General features: G+C 47.4%; 1 protein-coding gene across 3 annotated transcripts in view; it reads right to left on the bottom strand.

Annotated features, from left to right (window-relative positions):
* ARHGAP44 (Rho GTPase activating protein 44) overlaps positions 1-12,464 on the bottom strand; it is a 164,582-nt gene extending 152,118 nt beyond the window's left edge. For all 3 annotated transcript variants that reach the window (XM_045797209.2, XM_087867630.1, XM_087867629.1), the window contains exon 1: positions 12,067-12,464. In XM_045797209.2, the coding sequence (XP_045653165.2) occupies positions 12,067-12,119 (53 nt within the window). In that variant the 5' untranslated portion in view covers positions 12,120-12,464. The remainder of the gene's footprint in view (positions 1-12,066) is intronic.
* Between the last annotated feature and the right edge of the window lie 2,272 nt (positions 12,465-14,736).

The following is a 14,736-nucleotide window of genomic DNA, read 5'->3' as shown; positions in this document are numbered from 1 at the left end:
CAACTGGGAAGCAACCTTTGTGAAGGTGGCCTCTACTCCAGGAACACCACCTGGTCATTCTGATTCTGTGACCCACCCCCCCTCCTTCCCAATCTCCTCTTCTGCTGAGATGATCCTGAGTCCATTTCCGGGGCTACAACTGGAGAACCCTAACCTGTCATGGAGAACCACTTGTCCTCAGCCTTGAGTCTTGCAGACAAAGTTTCAAAATGCTCTGTGTCTTTAAAATTAGCAACCCCAAAAGTCTATTAGCATATCCCTCCTAATGACAGACTGTTTTATTCTATAAAATGAGATCTGACATCATGTCCTTTCCAGAGCATAAAGATAAGAAGTTTCCCATGTTTGAAACCAAGGCTCAAGAGAACTTCCAGCATATTTATTGAGACCTTTCAGGGCCCCAAACTTAAAACATCATTATGAGAAATTCCAGCTACATTTTACCTTTGCCCCCTTTTGAGTCCTGGGAGGATTTTTTTAATAAACATATAAAATACATGTTTAAAGAACTCGGATTTTTTTTTTTTTAAAGTACAAGCAGCAAGAAATCAGACCACTCATAAGCCTGCCCAGAGACAAATACCGCATGCTAAGCCTTCCAGTCCTTCCTGATTTCCTTCCACTCTTTTCTATGCAATTTTTTTTTAACACTGTGCAATCTCAACTCTGTATGCACTTCTGTATCCTGTTTTCTTATCTCAAACATTTCTCTCCAGCCCTTATATTTTTGTAGTGTTACGAAAACACTGAGATTGTTACGACTGTACAGGTGTGCCATAATTAATCACTCCACTAATACTTGACATTTTTAATTTTCTACTTTTCCCTCCACCGCAGTCAGGAAAGTACCATGATACGTAACACCCAGCTCCGAGCCAGGGGGTCTGGGAGCAAATCTCAACTCGCAACAGAGCAGCCAGCAGCAACAATACACTTGCTCTGAGGTTCCAGGAGAAAAAAGGGAAACTTCACAACCTACGTGGGGAGCGCGCGAGGATTAAGCAGGACTGTCTGGGAAAGCATCCCACGAGTCTCTGTCACAGGGCACGCTCAGTAAAGAGCACTTAAGACAACGAGTGGGTATACACATATGTCTGCAATCACAGCGACACGCACCAGGAGACAGCTAAAAGTTCGGTCTGCTTCGCATATTCCTTATTTTTTAAGGTCTCTTTGCTTACTACATTACGCGGGGGTCTGTAAAGGCTTCAGCAAATACCCACAATGCTTTCTTTCCACCGAGAGCACAGAGATTAAAAAAAAAAAATTACTTTCAAAGGGCATTTCTCTTACCCTTTCTTTGAAACTGCAGTGAGGAAACAAAGTGAAGAATGTTCTATGGGCAGAAATTTCATCCTGCGCTCTTTGTGGTTAAGGCAATGTACAAGATAGCCATTACCTTAAACGGATGTGACATTTTTATTTTTATTCAAGTCAACAGCAGTTAATTAGCATTTGCAAAACCACCTAAACTGAAGGAACTGGAGGGACCCCGAGGCTACAGAGATCCACTGTCAGGGAGCGCAGACCAGAGCAAGCATTTGCTTGTGCCTGACCTACTTAGGACCCAGCCCGAATCTGGCTCTGCCCCGTTCTTGGTCCGCCACTTCTGGCCGCCATTTCCCACCTGTAAAATCAGGCTATAAATAGCACCCAATGCATTCAGATGTTGTAATGAGTCCATAAAAATAATGCCCATGAAGCACGCAGCCCAGTTCTTGGCTACAGGTGACATCGCTGTGGCTTCTGTGGTTCTATTCGTTCTGGTTCCATAAAGGATGGACTTTGCCTGCTCCAATGACGTGTGTCCAGGTGATTTACTTGGGCCAATGAAATGTGAGTAGAAGTGACATGGCCCTTCCGGGAGCCAGCGCATGACTGACCACATCCTCATTTACTGCCTCTGCCATCAGACAGGCAGGAGTGGACAGCGCTGTGGCAGCCTGGGTGCTTGAGGGACTACTCCCAGTCCCCACCAGCCAGGGCTGTAAGGAGCAGGGACGTGGAGGCTTTGTCATGGCGGCATAACCTAGACCACCCCAAGTCATATGATAACTATTCGTGGGTATTAAAAGAATGAGGCCATGAGCATTATTGATACCTCCAGATTATTTCAAGTTTGTGACTAAACACAGAAAAACTGGGTTTGGTTCGGGAAAAATAAGACAAACGGGTATGAATTTCAAGCTGTAATTCCCAGGTACTCAGGCCTATAAATAAAGTCAAAACGAATGCCTCATGTCAAAGAGACTTGCAGCACAACAAGGGATAGTGGGAATACTGACGATTTTTTGAGGGCTTATTATTTCTCAGGGGTTATGCTAAGGATATTATATGTATTATCTTATTTAACCCCGGCAATAATCCCATCAAGTAGGTGACATTCCAGTGCGGCAAGATGAGAGAGAATTTCTGTTCTCATTATTCTTCTCTCCACTGTAAGAAGGGCTTTAAAAAAAAAAATAATCAGGGGCGCCTGGGTGGCACAGCGGTTAAGCGTCTGCCTTCGGCTCAGGGCGTGATCCCGGCATTAAGGGATCGAGCCCCACATCAGGCTCCTCCGCTATGAGCCTGCTTCTTCCTCTCCCACTCCCCCTGCTTGTGTTCCCTCTCTCGCTGGCTGTCTCTATCTCTGTCGAATAAATAAATAAAATCTTTTAAAAATAAATAAATAATAAAAATAAAAAAATAAATAAAAATCAAAATTAATCTTGACATGAGAAATAGTAAGGGGAAGGGGAACAAGAAGGATTTCAAAGATGGACAGTGGGAGATGAGAGAGATTATACTCCTGGTCATACAGCAGGGCTAGAGGCCCTCGACTCCTGTCATACCCAAGGGGGCTCTGCGACTTGTTCTAGCCAATGAGACATGTGCATAGGTGACATTTGTAAATTCCAGCCCCAGGCATTTAAGAGCCAGGATGGCATCTCTACATTCTCTGCATCTTTAGCAGTGACTGAAAGCCACATATTGAGATGAGGGAGGTGTGGGCATGGGGGAGGGAGGATAGATGCAGACTGGATCCCTAAATCACACATGGAGGAAAGCAGTCCTTGGAAGTCCCCACACTTACATCACATTTCAGGTGAGCTTAAAGTAAACTCCTGCAGTCTTCAGCCACTGAGGTTCCAGAGCTCACATGTAACCATCACAGAGCCTAACCTACCTGTGAATGCAACACAGAAGACTATAGACCAAAGAACAAAATCAGCCCAAGGAAATCAAGAGGAAAAAAATGTTCTAAAAAGCAGAATTGATGACAAATAGAAGAAGAAAACATTGATCAAGAGCTAAGGAGAAATAAATTTTTTGTAAAGATTTTATTTATTTATTTAACAGAGAGAGACAGCGAGAGAGGGAACACAGCAGAGGGAGTGGGAGAGGGAGAAGCAGGCTCCCCACTGAGCAGGGAGCCTAATGCAGGGCTCGATCCTAGGACCCTGGGATCATGATCTGAGCCGAAGGCAGACGCTTAATGGCTGAGCCACCCAGGCGCCCCTAGAATTTTTTTTAAAAAAAGAAAAGTTTAAACCTAAAAGCTGGTTCTGTGGGATGTGGAGGAAAGTAAGCCCTTGGCAAAGCTGGTTAGTGCGAAGAAAGAGAAAGAAATGAAAATCAGGAGCTACAGCTCTATACTCAGAGAAGATTCTATTAAATTTTAAAAATCATAATGAAATGAATGCCTTCCTATGAACTATGTGACTAAAAATGACTCAGGAAAAGACAGAAAATGTAAATAGTCCAATGAAGACATTGGGAAAACTGTCAAAGAACTATCTCCAAAAAAATGTCCTGGAAAAGTTGTTTGCAACCTTCAACGAACACGTGAATTCCTTAACTCACTGCACAGGAACAGAGGGAACTGGGCAATTCATTTCACAAGGTTATCAAAATCTGGCAGGTTTAGCAAAAGTAAAAATTCAGATGCTCTCATTTATGAATACTGAATGCCAAAATCCTAACTAAAACAACAACAAATTCAATCTATCAGCATTCTAAAAAAAATAACAAATCATAGTCACATAAGACTGATTGTAGGAAGACAAGGAGAGCTCAATATTGGAAAATCTGTAGGGGGTCAAACTCATAAAACACAAGTTCCTCATGGGTAGGAACTCTATTGCTGGTGTACCCCCAGTGAAAACAATGAAAGCGTCTGGAACATAATAAGTGCTCGATAAATATTTATAGCATAAATTACTGAGTGAAGGGAAAAGATATGATGATCTTTAAAGACCATGAGGATACATTTAATCAAATTTAACTTTGGTGCCAAAGAAAAACCCAAAGTAAAATAATAAAATTATGTAATAGGTGATTAAAAAACAAACGTGGTTAAAAAACAAAATCTCTCAAGCCAATTATCATGCATTTCTATGAAGGAGTGTAAAAAGACGTGGAAGTCTACTTATCGTCCCAATATCTTAACACTCTTCTGTAAGTCCTAGACAACGCAATTAGACAAGAAAATAAAATAAGTATAAATACTGGCAAGGAAGAAGCAAATGATTATTTGCAGAAAATATGAATGTCTACCTGGAGGTCAATAGCCTCAATTTTTGTAAGAAGTATTTAACAAGTAATGACATTGCTTATGACAATAGTTGTTAAGACAATTACACAGAAATCAGTAACTTTCCTACAATCCACCAATAAAGAGTAAAAACAAATAACAAAAGTTTCCAATCATTAAGGCAAGAGTAGTGACAATGGCAAACTACCTAAAAACAAAAGGAAAATTGTGCAGGACTTAAACGGACAAACACTATTTTACAGGGTCATAAACAGACTTGAATAAGCATACCCTATTCCCACATGGGAAAAATTCTCAGCATAGTCACTAGCATAAGATTGTCCATCTCCTCCATCTTAGTACATTCACTTATAAAAATGCTGAGGGGAAAAAAAAAAAAACAGATAAGCAAAGCCAAGGAAATAGAAGCAATTCTAATTTATAAGGGAATACCGCGTAGATTAGCAGTGGTAAAGGCATAGCAAGATCCCTAGGCAACGCTGTTATGTTCTAATTGCCAAGCCAAGGAGTTGCCCTGGATGAAGAGATGAGATTGGGGAACCAGACCAACTCCACTGCTCCACCCACCCAAAGCATGGGACACCAACCCACCGCCGCTCACCTGGCCAGGTGGCCCTATTTCACATTCCCGCCAACTGACAGGTCAAGAGAACAAACTAGAAATCCCAGAAACGGATCCAAGTAGGCGAAATCTTTTAGTACATGATGACGTTTCAATACAGTGGGATTGAATGACATCATTCAATTTGATAGTAGGGTAACTACCGGGTTTGTTTGTTTTTTTAAGATTTTATTTATTCATTTGAGAGACTGTGCACAACCAGGAGGGAGGGGCAGAGGGAGAGAGAATTCCAAGCAGACTTCCCGCTGAGCACGGAGTCCTACATGGGGCTCGATCCCACGACCCTGAGATCCTGACCTGAGCGCATATCAAGAGTTGCACGCTCAATCGACTGAGCCACCCAGGTGCCTCTACTTTTTTTTTTTTTTTAAAGAAAAGCTAGATATGACACCCTAGTCATGTCATACACCAAAATTAATGACTAATGAATTTAAAGTCTGATGGTAAAATTAAATTATATAAATGGTAATGAAAACGTATGAATATTTACGTGATCTCAGGCTGGGGAAAACATTCCTAAGCATAATATTTAAGCGCAAACCATAAATTGATAGACTTCAGATCACAAAATATTATAAGGACATAAAATATAAAAGTCGAAAAAAACTACAGGGAGGTGGGTGGGCATATGACAAAGCACATAGATGCTTAATATATTAAAAATTACCTAAAAATCAATAGGGAAACAGTTATGACATGACTTTAGAAAAAAATGGGCAAGACATATGCAGGCAGAAAAAGGGAAGGAATGTCCAGTCAACTTAAAAAACGCTCTACGTCACTGGACATTGAAAGAGATGCAAAGAAATTTTCATCCGTGCAGTGACAAAGTTGCAATATTACTTCATTAGAGGGTTAAGGGGAAGAAACTGACGATTCCACTGAGAACGTAAATATAATACGTGTGTATGTTTGTGTTAGACACTCAAACGGTCTCAAAAACTCACAGGCTCTTTGACCCAGAAATTCCACTTTCTAAGACTTCATACTAGGAAAGCAAACCGATGAAAAGTATTTGCTATGCGATGAGCAAAAGGAAACTGGTTGATAATGGAATACTGCATACCCTTGAAAAATTATACTATACATAGTTGTTGCTATATAGTTGTTGAAATGCGGTGGTATTCAAAATGTAACACACAGGGGGACAGAGCAGACTGCAAAACAACATACCGGGTATGGTCTCTCTCTCTTTTTTAAGAACACGCACCTATTGAATATTTAGAAAATGATATCCAAAATATTTAATGTGGACCCCAGGTAGGGAGATCGCTGGCATGTTTTTCCTTCTCGCCCACCTATACGTTTATAACTTTCCTACCATAAACAAAGATCATTTATGTAACCAAAAAGAAAGTTAAAAAAAAGTAAATTGAATTCTGTGGGAAAATAAACATTTACTCTAAAAATAAACTCTAGAGTTGGAAAATGAAAGCAAAAACATCTGCTTCCCGGACAGAAAGGACAGTCTTAAATCGCTAGATGGCCACACGCTTCCCAGGGGCGGTGGGGCCCCAGGTGCCAGCATCCTGAGATGCCCGGGGGAGAGCCCCTCGCTCTCCTCCCTCCCCCCACACCCTTCTCTCTGACCTATACCTGACTCGATGCAGAGCTCTAGCACACTTTTATTATTTGCTGTCGTTATCAAATATAGCATTTGAAGCCAACTGTTCATTAGTAATAAGAGGGATGCCTACTACTCCCCTCGAAAAGGGACAACCCTAAATTCCTGTTTTACTCACACAGCTGCTGATTCACTTTCTTGAGAGACCAAAAAAAAAAAAAAAAAAGTGGTCCTTATCACCCAAGATGAAAAATACTAATGGATACGGATGCATTTCCTTGGTGGGAGTGAAGCAGGAGAGGACGTCATTAATTGCTGGAGAAGAGAACGGGTCTCTGGCAATGACTTGCAGGTCCACAGCATTCCGCAGGAAGTCCAGGCAGCCTGACACGGATTGCTGAGGGCCGCCCAGCAGAAGGCTGCGAGCCGGCAGACAGATCTGCACAGTAAGGAGCTCAGAAGACGCAGGCAAAGAATATTCCTTCCAGATCCGCTAGCCTGCTCATCAATTGGGGAGAACATTCTGTTATCTCACAGATATATACCAGAGCAGGTGGCAAGACACGAGCTTCCACAAAACTCGAATGAAACGCGTCGCATGGAGACCTCATTATCGTGCACCGAGCTCCTCGGGGGACCAGGGTGGGTCTGCCCAGCCCTGCGGGGCTAACAGGCAGACGTGACAGAGCCTGCATTGGTCTGACAAGTCCGACTCACGGGACACACATCATCGGTGGAGAATGAAGCAGTCCGAGGACTAATTTAGAATTGGTTCTGATGTCCCCCCAGCAACCCAATGTCCTATTGATTGGGTCATGGCTCTTAGGAAGCGTGCTGATGGGCAAGGCCGTGTCTCGGAGAAACCTTCAAGGAACAGATGCTCCCTGGCTTGGCTGTTGTGTCCTAGACACTCTGCACCCTCGGCGTCCAGCTCGCTACGCCTGGCTGCTGAGGCTGCCTCCCCAGAGCTGCACGGCAGCAAAGACGGGCAGCCAAGCTGTGCACCCGACACCAAGCCCACTCGGGGCTGCACGCTGAGCAGTCTAGGAATGGCAAGTGGGGCTCCAGACAGAACTCTGTCTTCCGCTCCCAGCTCAGAGCCTCCGAAACTAAAGAAAGAATCCAACCCGACCACCCTGCTCTTGAATGGCCATGACCCCCCTTCTGCAAAGCTCCTTGCCTACACTCAGACACCGAAAATGTCGCACGATGTCACACAGGGGCACAGCGTCCATTCAGAACCACCAATGGACAACGGCCGTCACAACCTAAGAAGTCCTTTACGCTTAAGAGGCCAGGAGGACTGAGTGGGCAAGAAGAGAAAAATGACAGTGAACTTCACCAACCTTCTGCTCGGCATTTGATGGAAGCCAGCCTCCCTTCAACCTCATAACGGTCCCCTAAACTGGGGGCTACTGGGACCCCCACTGTGCAGACTTGGGGGGGGAAGATGGGAGAAAGAGCCCCCTCCCCAGATCAAGGTGCCAGTTTTACTTCTCTTGTCTCTTGCAGTGAGTGGGTCCCGCCTCTGAACCACTTTGTACAATTTCTTGATCCACAACACCTGGACCTTTGGCTCCCTTATTCATCAGGTTGCCAAAGAATGTCAGAGAACCTACTATACGCCAAGTGTTAGGGCAGTTAGCTGTCCCTGCCCACAAGGAACTTGAAGCCTAGAGGGAAAAAGAAACAAGATAAAAATTGTGATACAATGTCACCACAGCATGCCTTTAGCAAACAGATTCCAAGAGAATGGGGATTTTGTTTACATTGTAATGTGTCCTGAACCCCAGCAGTGCCTGGCACAGAGCAGACATTCAATAAGTATTTACCGAATGAAGAAATGGATGAACGGAGGAGTGCGTGCACGCCATAGTGCATGTAACCCAGTAGCAATGACAGCGTTTGTCCAAAGAGGCCTACAGCTGCTCTTGATTCAGCATTTCCTAGTGCGGAGCGGGGTACCAGGCCCATGGGGGCCCAGGCTTGCAGGGCCAGGGAATGCTTCCCGAAGGATGGAGTGAAATGAAGACATTGGAAGTGGAAAAGTCAAAGCAGAAGCACACCCAGGAGGAGATGAAGCTCTTCCTGGTTAAAGGCAACGGGTTTTCTAACCTCTCTCCACAGCCGCTGGTGCCCTCTCTACGCAGATGCGAGCACTTCGGGGCGGGGGGGGGGGGGGGGGGGGGAGGAATACTACTAACTCCATAGAGGACACTGAAGCACGGATACACCTTCACTGTTAAAGCGACGGGAGCCAGTCCCGAGCAGTTCTATATTCAGAAGGACTCCAGAACCTACACCTTTTGGAAGGCGAGTGCGTAAAGAGACAGGGAAGTCATCGTTTCCCAGACACCCAAGGACAAGAATCCAGTGGCTTACCAAAGCAACTCCAATTGGATCTACCAATTCCAAACATTCAATCCGACGGCTTCTACGGACTCAAGAAATTAAAAAACAACGCTGAGCGCCTGCCTCACCACAGTCTCAGGAAGTCAAATAAATGCTGCGCCTCTCATTTACCGGTGAGGACCCTACAGTGAATAAGCATGAATTGAGCATCAACGGTCTACAAGGCATTGGACTATAGATGGGGTACAATGGCAATCAATACATTCTATTGGCGGCAGGCAAGAAAACGGTGAAAGCTACGAGCATTTCAGAGCGAGGGGCGCGGTTCAAGTACAAACTTGAACAGGATGAGGGGCTGGAGAGCGAATGAGGGAGGGCAGCCTCTCGAAGCCTCTGAGCTAAGACCTGAGTGATGAGGAAGAGGCACACGGGGCAGTGCAAGGGGGAAAACAGCGAGAACAGAGCCCCCAGATGGAAACGAGCTTGGGGTGTTTGCGGCAAGGCAGGCCCCTGCGGCTGGAGCACAGTGATGGACAAGCAGGTGGGACAGAAGGCATATGGAAACACAAGGAGTCGTCAAGTCCGTAAGATCTGATGGGCCCCCGGCAAGATCCGGGTCGCCGAGGGCAAGGAGATGCCATTGGAAACTTTTTTTTTTTTTTAAAGATTTTATTTATTCGACAGAGATAGAGACAGCCAGCGAGAGAGGGAACACAAGCAGGGGGAGTGGGAGAGGAAGAAGCAGGCCCACAGCAGAAGAGCCTGATGTGGGGCTCGATCCCAGATCACCGGGATCACGCCCTGAGCCGAAGGCAGACGCCTAACCGCTGTGCCACCCAGGCGCCCCGCCATTGGAAACTCTTAAGCAGCAAAGTAAATGAACTGATTTTTGCTTTAAAAACCTCACTCGAAAGGTCATCCAAATGGATACATATTAGTGACACACGGTGGTGGACTGGCCCTCACTTTCCCTGGCGCGTAACACAACAAATGCCATCTGATGAAGACGGCGTTCCTCCACGCGCCAGCATCCCCCGGAGCCCCGACCAACGAGCGGAAAGTACCTCTTGGTGACCAGCCGCTTGGACTTCCAAGAACATGCTTTTCAAATAAGCTGACTTATTCTGAAACCCAGCCTCCCCTCTTCCTGTGTCATTCCCTCTGTGGGTGAGGGTTTAAAAAAAAAAAAAAAAGGTTTTATGCCTCACGCTCATAAATCTCACAGCTTTGAAACACATCCTGGAAAGAGAAAGAAGAGTTGGTGGGTTTCCGGCAGGCCAGAGAGGAAGCGTGAACACCTTGCTCAAATTTCCATTCGAGCACTGAACTGAAACCCCAAGTAAGACCAAGCGGGACCAGCAACCCCAGTTTATGGTCAGGGGGCCTCCTGATTGCTTAGTTGACCTGCTGCGAGGCCCGCTGCCAGCCCACAAGTGCTGCAGGAATCAAAATATTCAAGACAGGTGAGCTTGACGGTCTCTGCTGAACGACCAAGACAGGAAAACACTATTTCAGTACCCAACATCTCCAGAAGCAGCCCACGTGAGGCCCTATCTGTGGCGATACCATGCCAGAAATCTGGGCTAATATGACTCTGCTATTCATAAATTCTCCCTCATGTGAAAGCCCATGTGTTTGGGAAAGGGAAATGAATCCAAGTCAATTTTAGACATTGTTACTTGGAAACCATCTGGAGTCCCTGGAAGCAGAAGAAACCACCGCATCCCCTGCCCTCGGATGCCCACCGTAATTAGGGCAGTATGCTTACCTGGGAGTTTCACTCGGGCCCTGCTCCCCAGGCATGTCCCCACCCCCACCCTACCAGATGCCTCCACTTCCCACCCAAGAAAGGTATTTGGTTTCCGCGTAAACCTAGTGGAGAGCCCTCCATGTGTGGAGCCTGCACTTGAACTGCACCCAAGGCTGGGTTCTGGGCTTTCCACTTTGCTTTAGAGCGGCACACCTGAATTCCTTGGCCACACCGCAGCCAAGGAAATCCCTCCCCAGGAGCAGAAGTTCGGTGAAAAATCCCCTCTACCTAACAGCCCTGTGTTCACAGCATGCCTAGCTTTGGAAGAGACCCACCAGAATCCTTATGTAACGTTAATAGATGTTGGCACCCTGCAGAGCAGCTCCTGGAGACACTAGCCCAGATGTAGCCCATTTTCGCAGCAGTGACAGCAGGCTGGGTCCTGCAGTTGCCTAGGGCCCGGCTCTTCCTGACTGTAGGGCCTCTCCGTTCCCCTTCCCTACCTGGCCGTGATTCTCTGCTTATCTCATCTTCCAGAGGAGTTGGACCTGCCTTTCTGCAGCCTCCCTCCCTCTACTGAAATCAGTCTCAGGACCAAGCCAACAGCAGCGCCATTCCACCGGCACCTTCCCTGCCCCCTCTCCCCCTCACCCCTCCAGATCCCCTCTCCAACACCTATCGCCTTAAGAAACGCGGCCAATAAAGAGATCCAGAATCTCGTACAGTCACAGTCCCAGAAAACAAACACTGCAGGAGGGGCAGGCTCAGCTCTGCCAAGCCGACCAGGCCCAACACTTCCCCCGGACCCCCCGAGAAGCCTGAACTCGGCGCAGGGGAAGGAATCTTCGGAGAGCCACTGCGGGTCGGCTGCCTCCCGCACAATCCGAGCAAACACCTGTTTCCAGGCCGCCAGGCGGCCAGGGGGAAGAGGGGAGTCCCGGGGAAAGGCAGGGAGGACGGGGTGAAGGGGCAGCTGGGGACGCAGGTAAAGGATGCGTCACACTTTGCGCTTGGCAACCGGAGCCCGGGAGCAGCGGGCAGAGCCGGAGAAGGGCTCTCGGGGCTGGGAAGTTCCGAGAGGAGGGGTCGCGCCCGCGAGCAGTCCCCGAGGGGCCGGCGCAGGGGAAAGCACGGAGGGAAGGGAGGGAAGGAGGAGGGAGGGGAGGGCGGGAGGCCGGGCGGGCTCCATCACCTGCGCGCCCGGCGGCTGCAGCCTCGCGGGCGCGCACCGGGGGACCTACCTGCCCACCGTCTGGTTGGCCAGCTGGCGCATGCGATTGAACTGCTTCTTCATCGTGGCCCCGCTGCCGCGCTGGCCCGGGAGCTGGGCGAGGACGGAGCAGCCCGGAGCCCGCCGCAGGTTACATGGCTCCCGCGCGGAGCCTCCCGGGCGACGGCGGCGGCACTGCGGAGCCTCCGGGAGCCGTCTGGCCCGCGCGCGGCTCCCTCCCCAGGGCACCGCCGCCTACTCCTCCGCCCGCCGCGGCGCCCGCTGCCGCATCCTCCTCACGCGCGCCGCCGCGCCTGCATGGTGACGCCCGCGGCCGCCCTCGGCGCGGGCCAGGTCCGCCCGGCCGCCTGCCCCCAGCCCCTCTCCGGCGCGGGGACCCGGGAGTCTCCGCAGGCTCCTGGCCGGCTGGCCGGGTGGTCCCCGCTGCGCCTGTGCGGCGGGCGCCGTGCATTCTGGGATTTGTAGTCCCGCGCCCCGCTGCCCACCTTTCCGCGTGCAAAGTTTGCAGGGACGGAGGCGCGCGGAGGTGGGGGCCGGCGGCGTCGTTGGCGGCCGCGGGGGCGGGGGGTGCTTTGCACTCTAGCACTCCAGGAAGGGAAAGGTTTCACTGCTTTAAAAATAGCAAAGTGGAACCAAGACTACAACAGCAAAGAAGGAAAGTGAGCATCTGTCTTTCATTGTATTTTAAGTCAATGTGAGGCATTGCTGTTTTGAATTCACAGGAAGATCTATGCAGGCGGGTACGTGGCTCATAAAATTGCATAAGGCCACCTGATAATTGTTGAGGAGCCCAGTTAAGCTTCGGGCCCGGGGCCTGACCGAGCATAGCATGTATCCTAGAAGTTTCATTCTTAATTTTTACCAAACGCAAGAGGTAGCCAGAAGCCAAAATAGAGGAGGGGTATAATAATAGTGTTACCGTGCCTATGGAATCAGCTTGACTGGGACAACTTTCTTGCATGACTTAGATTCCAGTCTCATAGCTGTTCCCATTTCCCTCCCACCTCCAGGGGACCAAGGGGCATCAGCTGTGGCAGGCCTGGAAAGGTCTACACAGCAGTTTCCCATTGGCATGGGTTGGCTCCTTGAAAAGGGGTCCTGACTTTCTTTGTGCTGGCTTCACCCTTAGGAAAAGATAGGTGAGTACAATTAGGTTTTATCATCAGCTGTCAAGTAAGAACAGCAGGGTCGGGTGGTAGGGGCTTTGGATCAGATATGAGTTCCTATATTAAAATTCCAAATACCAATTATATAACCTTTGGAAAAAATTACATAATCTCTCTAAACCTCAGTTTTCCCATCTCGAATAGAGAAATAATATTGCCCGGTAGATAGCAAAGATAGAGAACTATTTGCTAAATTACCACTAATTAAATAACATACATTTCTATGAAGTACGTTATGTCATACTTGTTCACTACAAATATGTTTATAGTTAGCCGAATAGAGCAGAATGCCATTCCTACAGCAGAATTGCTAATCTGATACACGAACGACCTTTTTGGAAATGGTATATTTTGCATATGTTCATTATAGTTGCAAGATGTCCTAAATATGGTTCGAAGTATCTTGCTGGCCAGATGAACAAAAGATGGTTTGAGGCGAGTCTTGGCTGAATGAACATGAGATCTTTAATTAATTGTGAATTTAGCCTCTGCTTATTAGGTCAGGCAGCTCCAGCCAATTAATAAGTGAAGGCATGATTTGCTCTTAAACAATTGCGCTATGCTTATGTCAATATCATTTTATGCAAACTGAAATTAATTCTACTTCGAGATATTTTTTTAACAACCAAGGCACAGCATGGTTTTTAAATGTATAAATAAAAGAGATATTAAAAGCCACTGTATGACTTTTAGCAACATTATCTCTGCTGACGTCTAGAACTGCACTGACCAATACAGTAGCTGCCAATCGCATGCAGTTATTGAAATTTAAATTAATTAAAATGAAATGAAATTTAAGGGGCGCCTGGGTGGTACAGCGGTTGGGCGTCTGCCTTCGGCTCAGGGCGTGATCCCAGCGTTGTGGGATCGAGCCCCACGTCAGGCTCCTCTGCTGGGAGCCTGCTTCTTCCTCTCCCACTCCCCCTGCTTGTGTTCCCTCTCTCTCTGGCTGTCTCTATCTCTGTCAAATAAATAAATAAAATCTTAAAAAAAAAAAAAAAGAAATGAAATTTAAAATGCAGTTCCTCAGTCATCCTAGCCACGTCACAAGTGTCTAATAGCCACACGGGTTGTATTGGACAGTCCAATACAGAACATTCCTCTCCTCTCAGAAAGTTCTATGGGAGGGGTGGGGGCGCCTGGGTGGCTCAGTCGGTGAGGCATCTGCCTTCGGCTCAGGTCATGATCCCAGGGTCCTGAGATCGAGTCCCGTATGGGGCTCCCTGCTCAGAGGGGAGCCTGCTTCTCCTCCTCCTCCCGGCTCGTATTCTCTATCTCTTTCTCTCTCTCAAATAAATAAATGAAATCTTAAAAAAAGAAGAAGAAGAAGAAAAGAAAGTTCTATTGGACAATGCTAGTATAGGGAACCCTGTAAGACAATTCCAGAAGCATGCCAGTCTCTGTCTCCAATCCGGGGACATTTCAGTTCTAAAAAGGAACTTTCTACTTACCCGCAAACACAGCCTACCCTGCTACAGTGTATTTTATTAGCAGATGGCTTCCTTCCATATTTC

Source organism: Ursus americanus, chromosome 14 (genome assembly GCF_024610735.1).
Source record: "Ursus americanus isolate L20-20 chromosome 14, mUrsAme1.1.p, whole genome shotgun sequence".
NCBI lineage: Eukaryota > Metazoa > Chordata > Mammalia > Carnivora > Ursidae > Ursus > Ursus americanus.
This window is presented reverse-complemented; position numbering and strand designations above follow the sequence as displayed.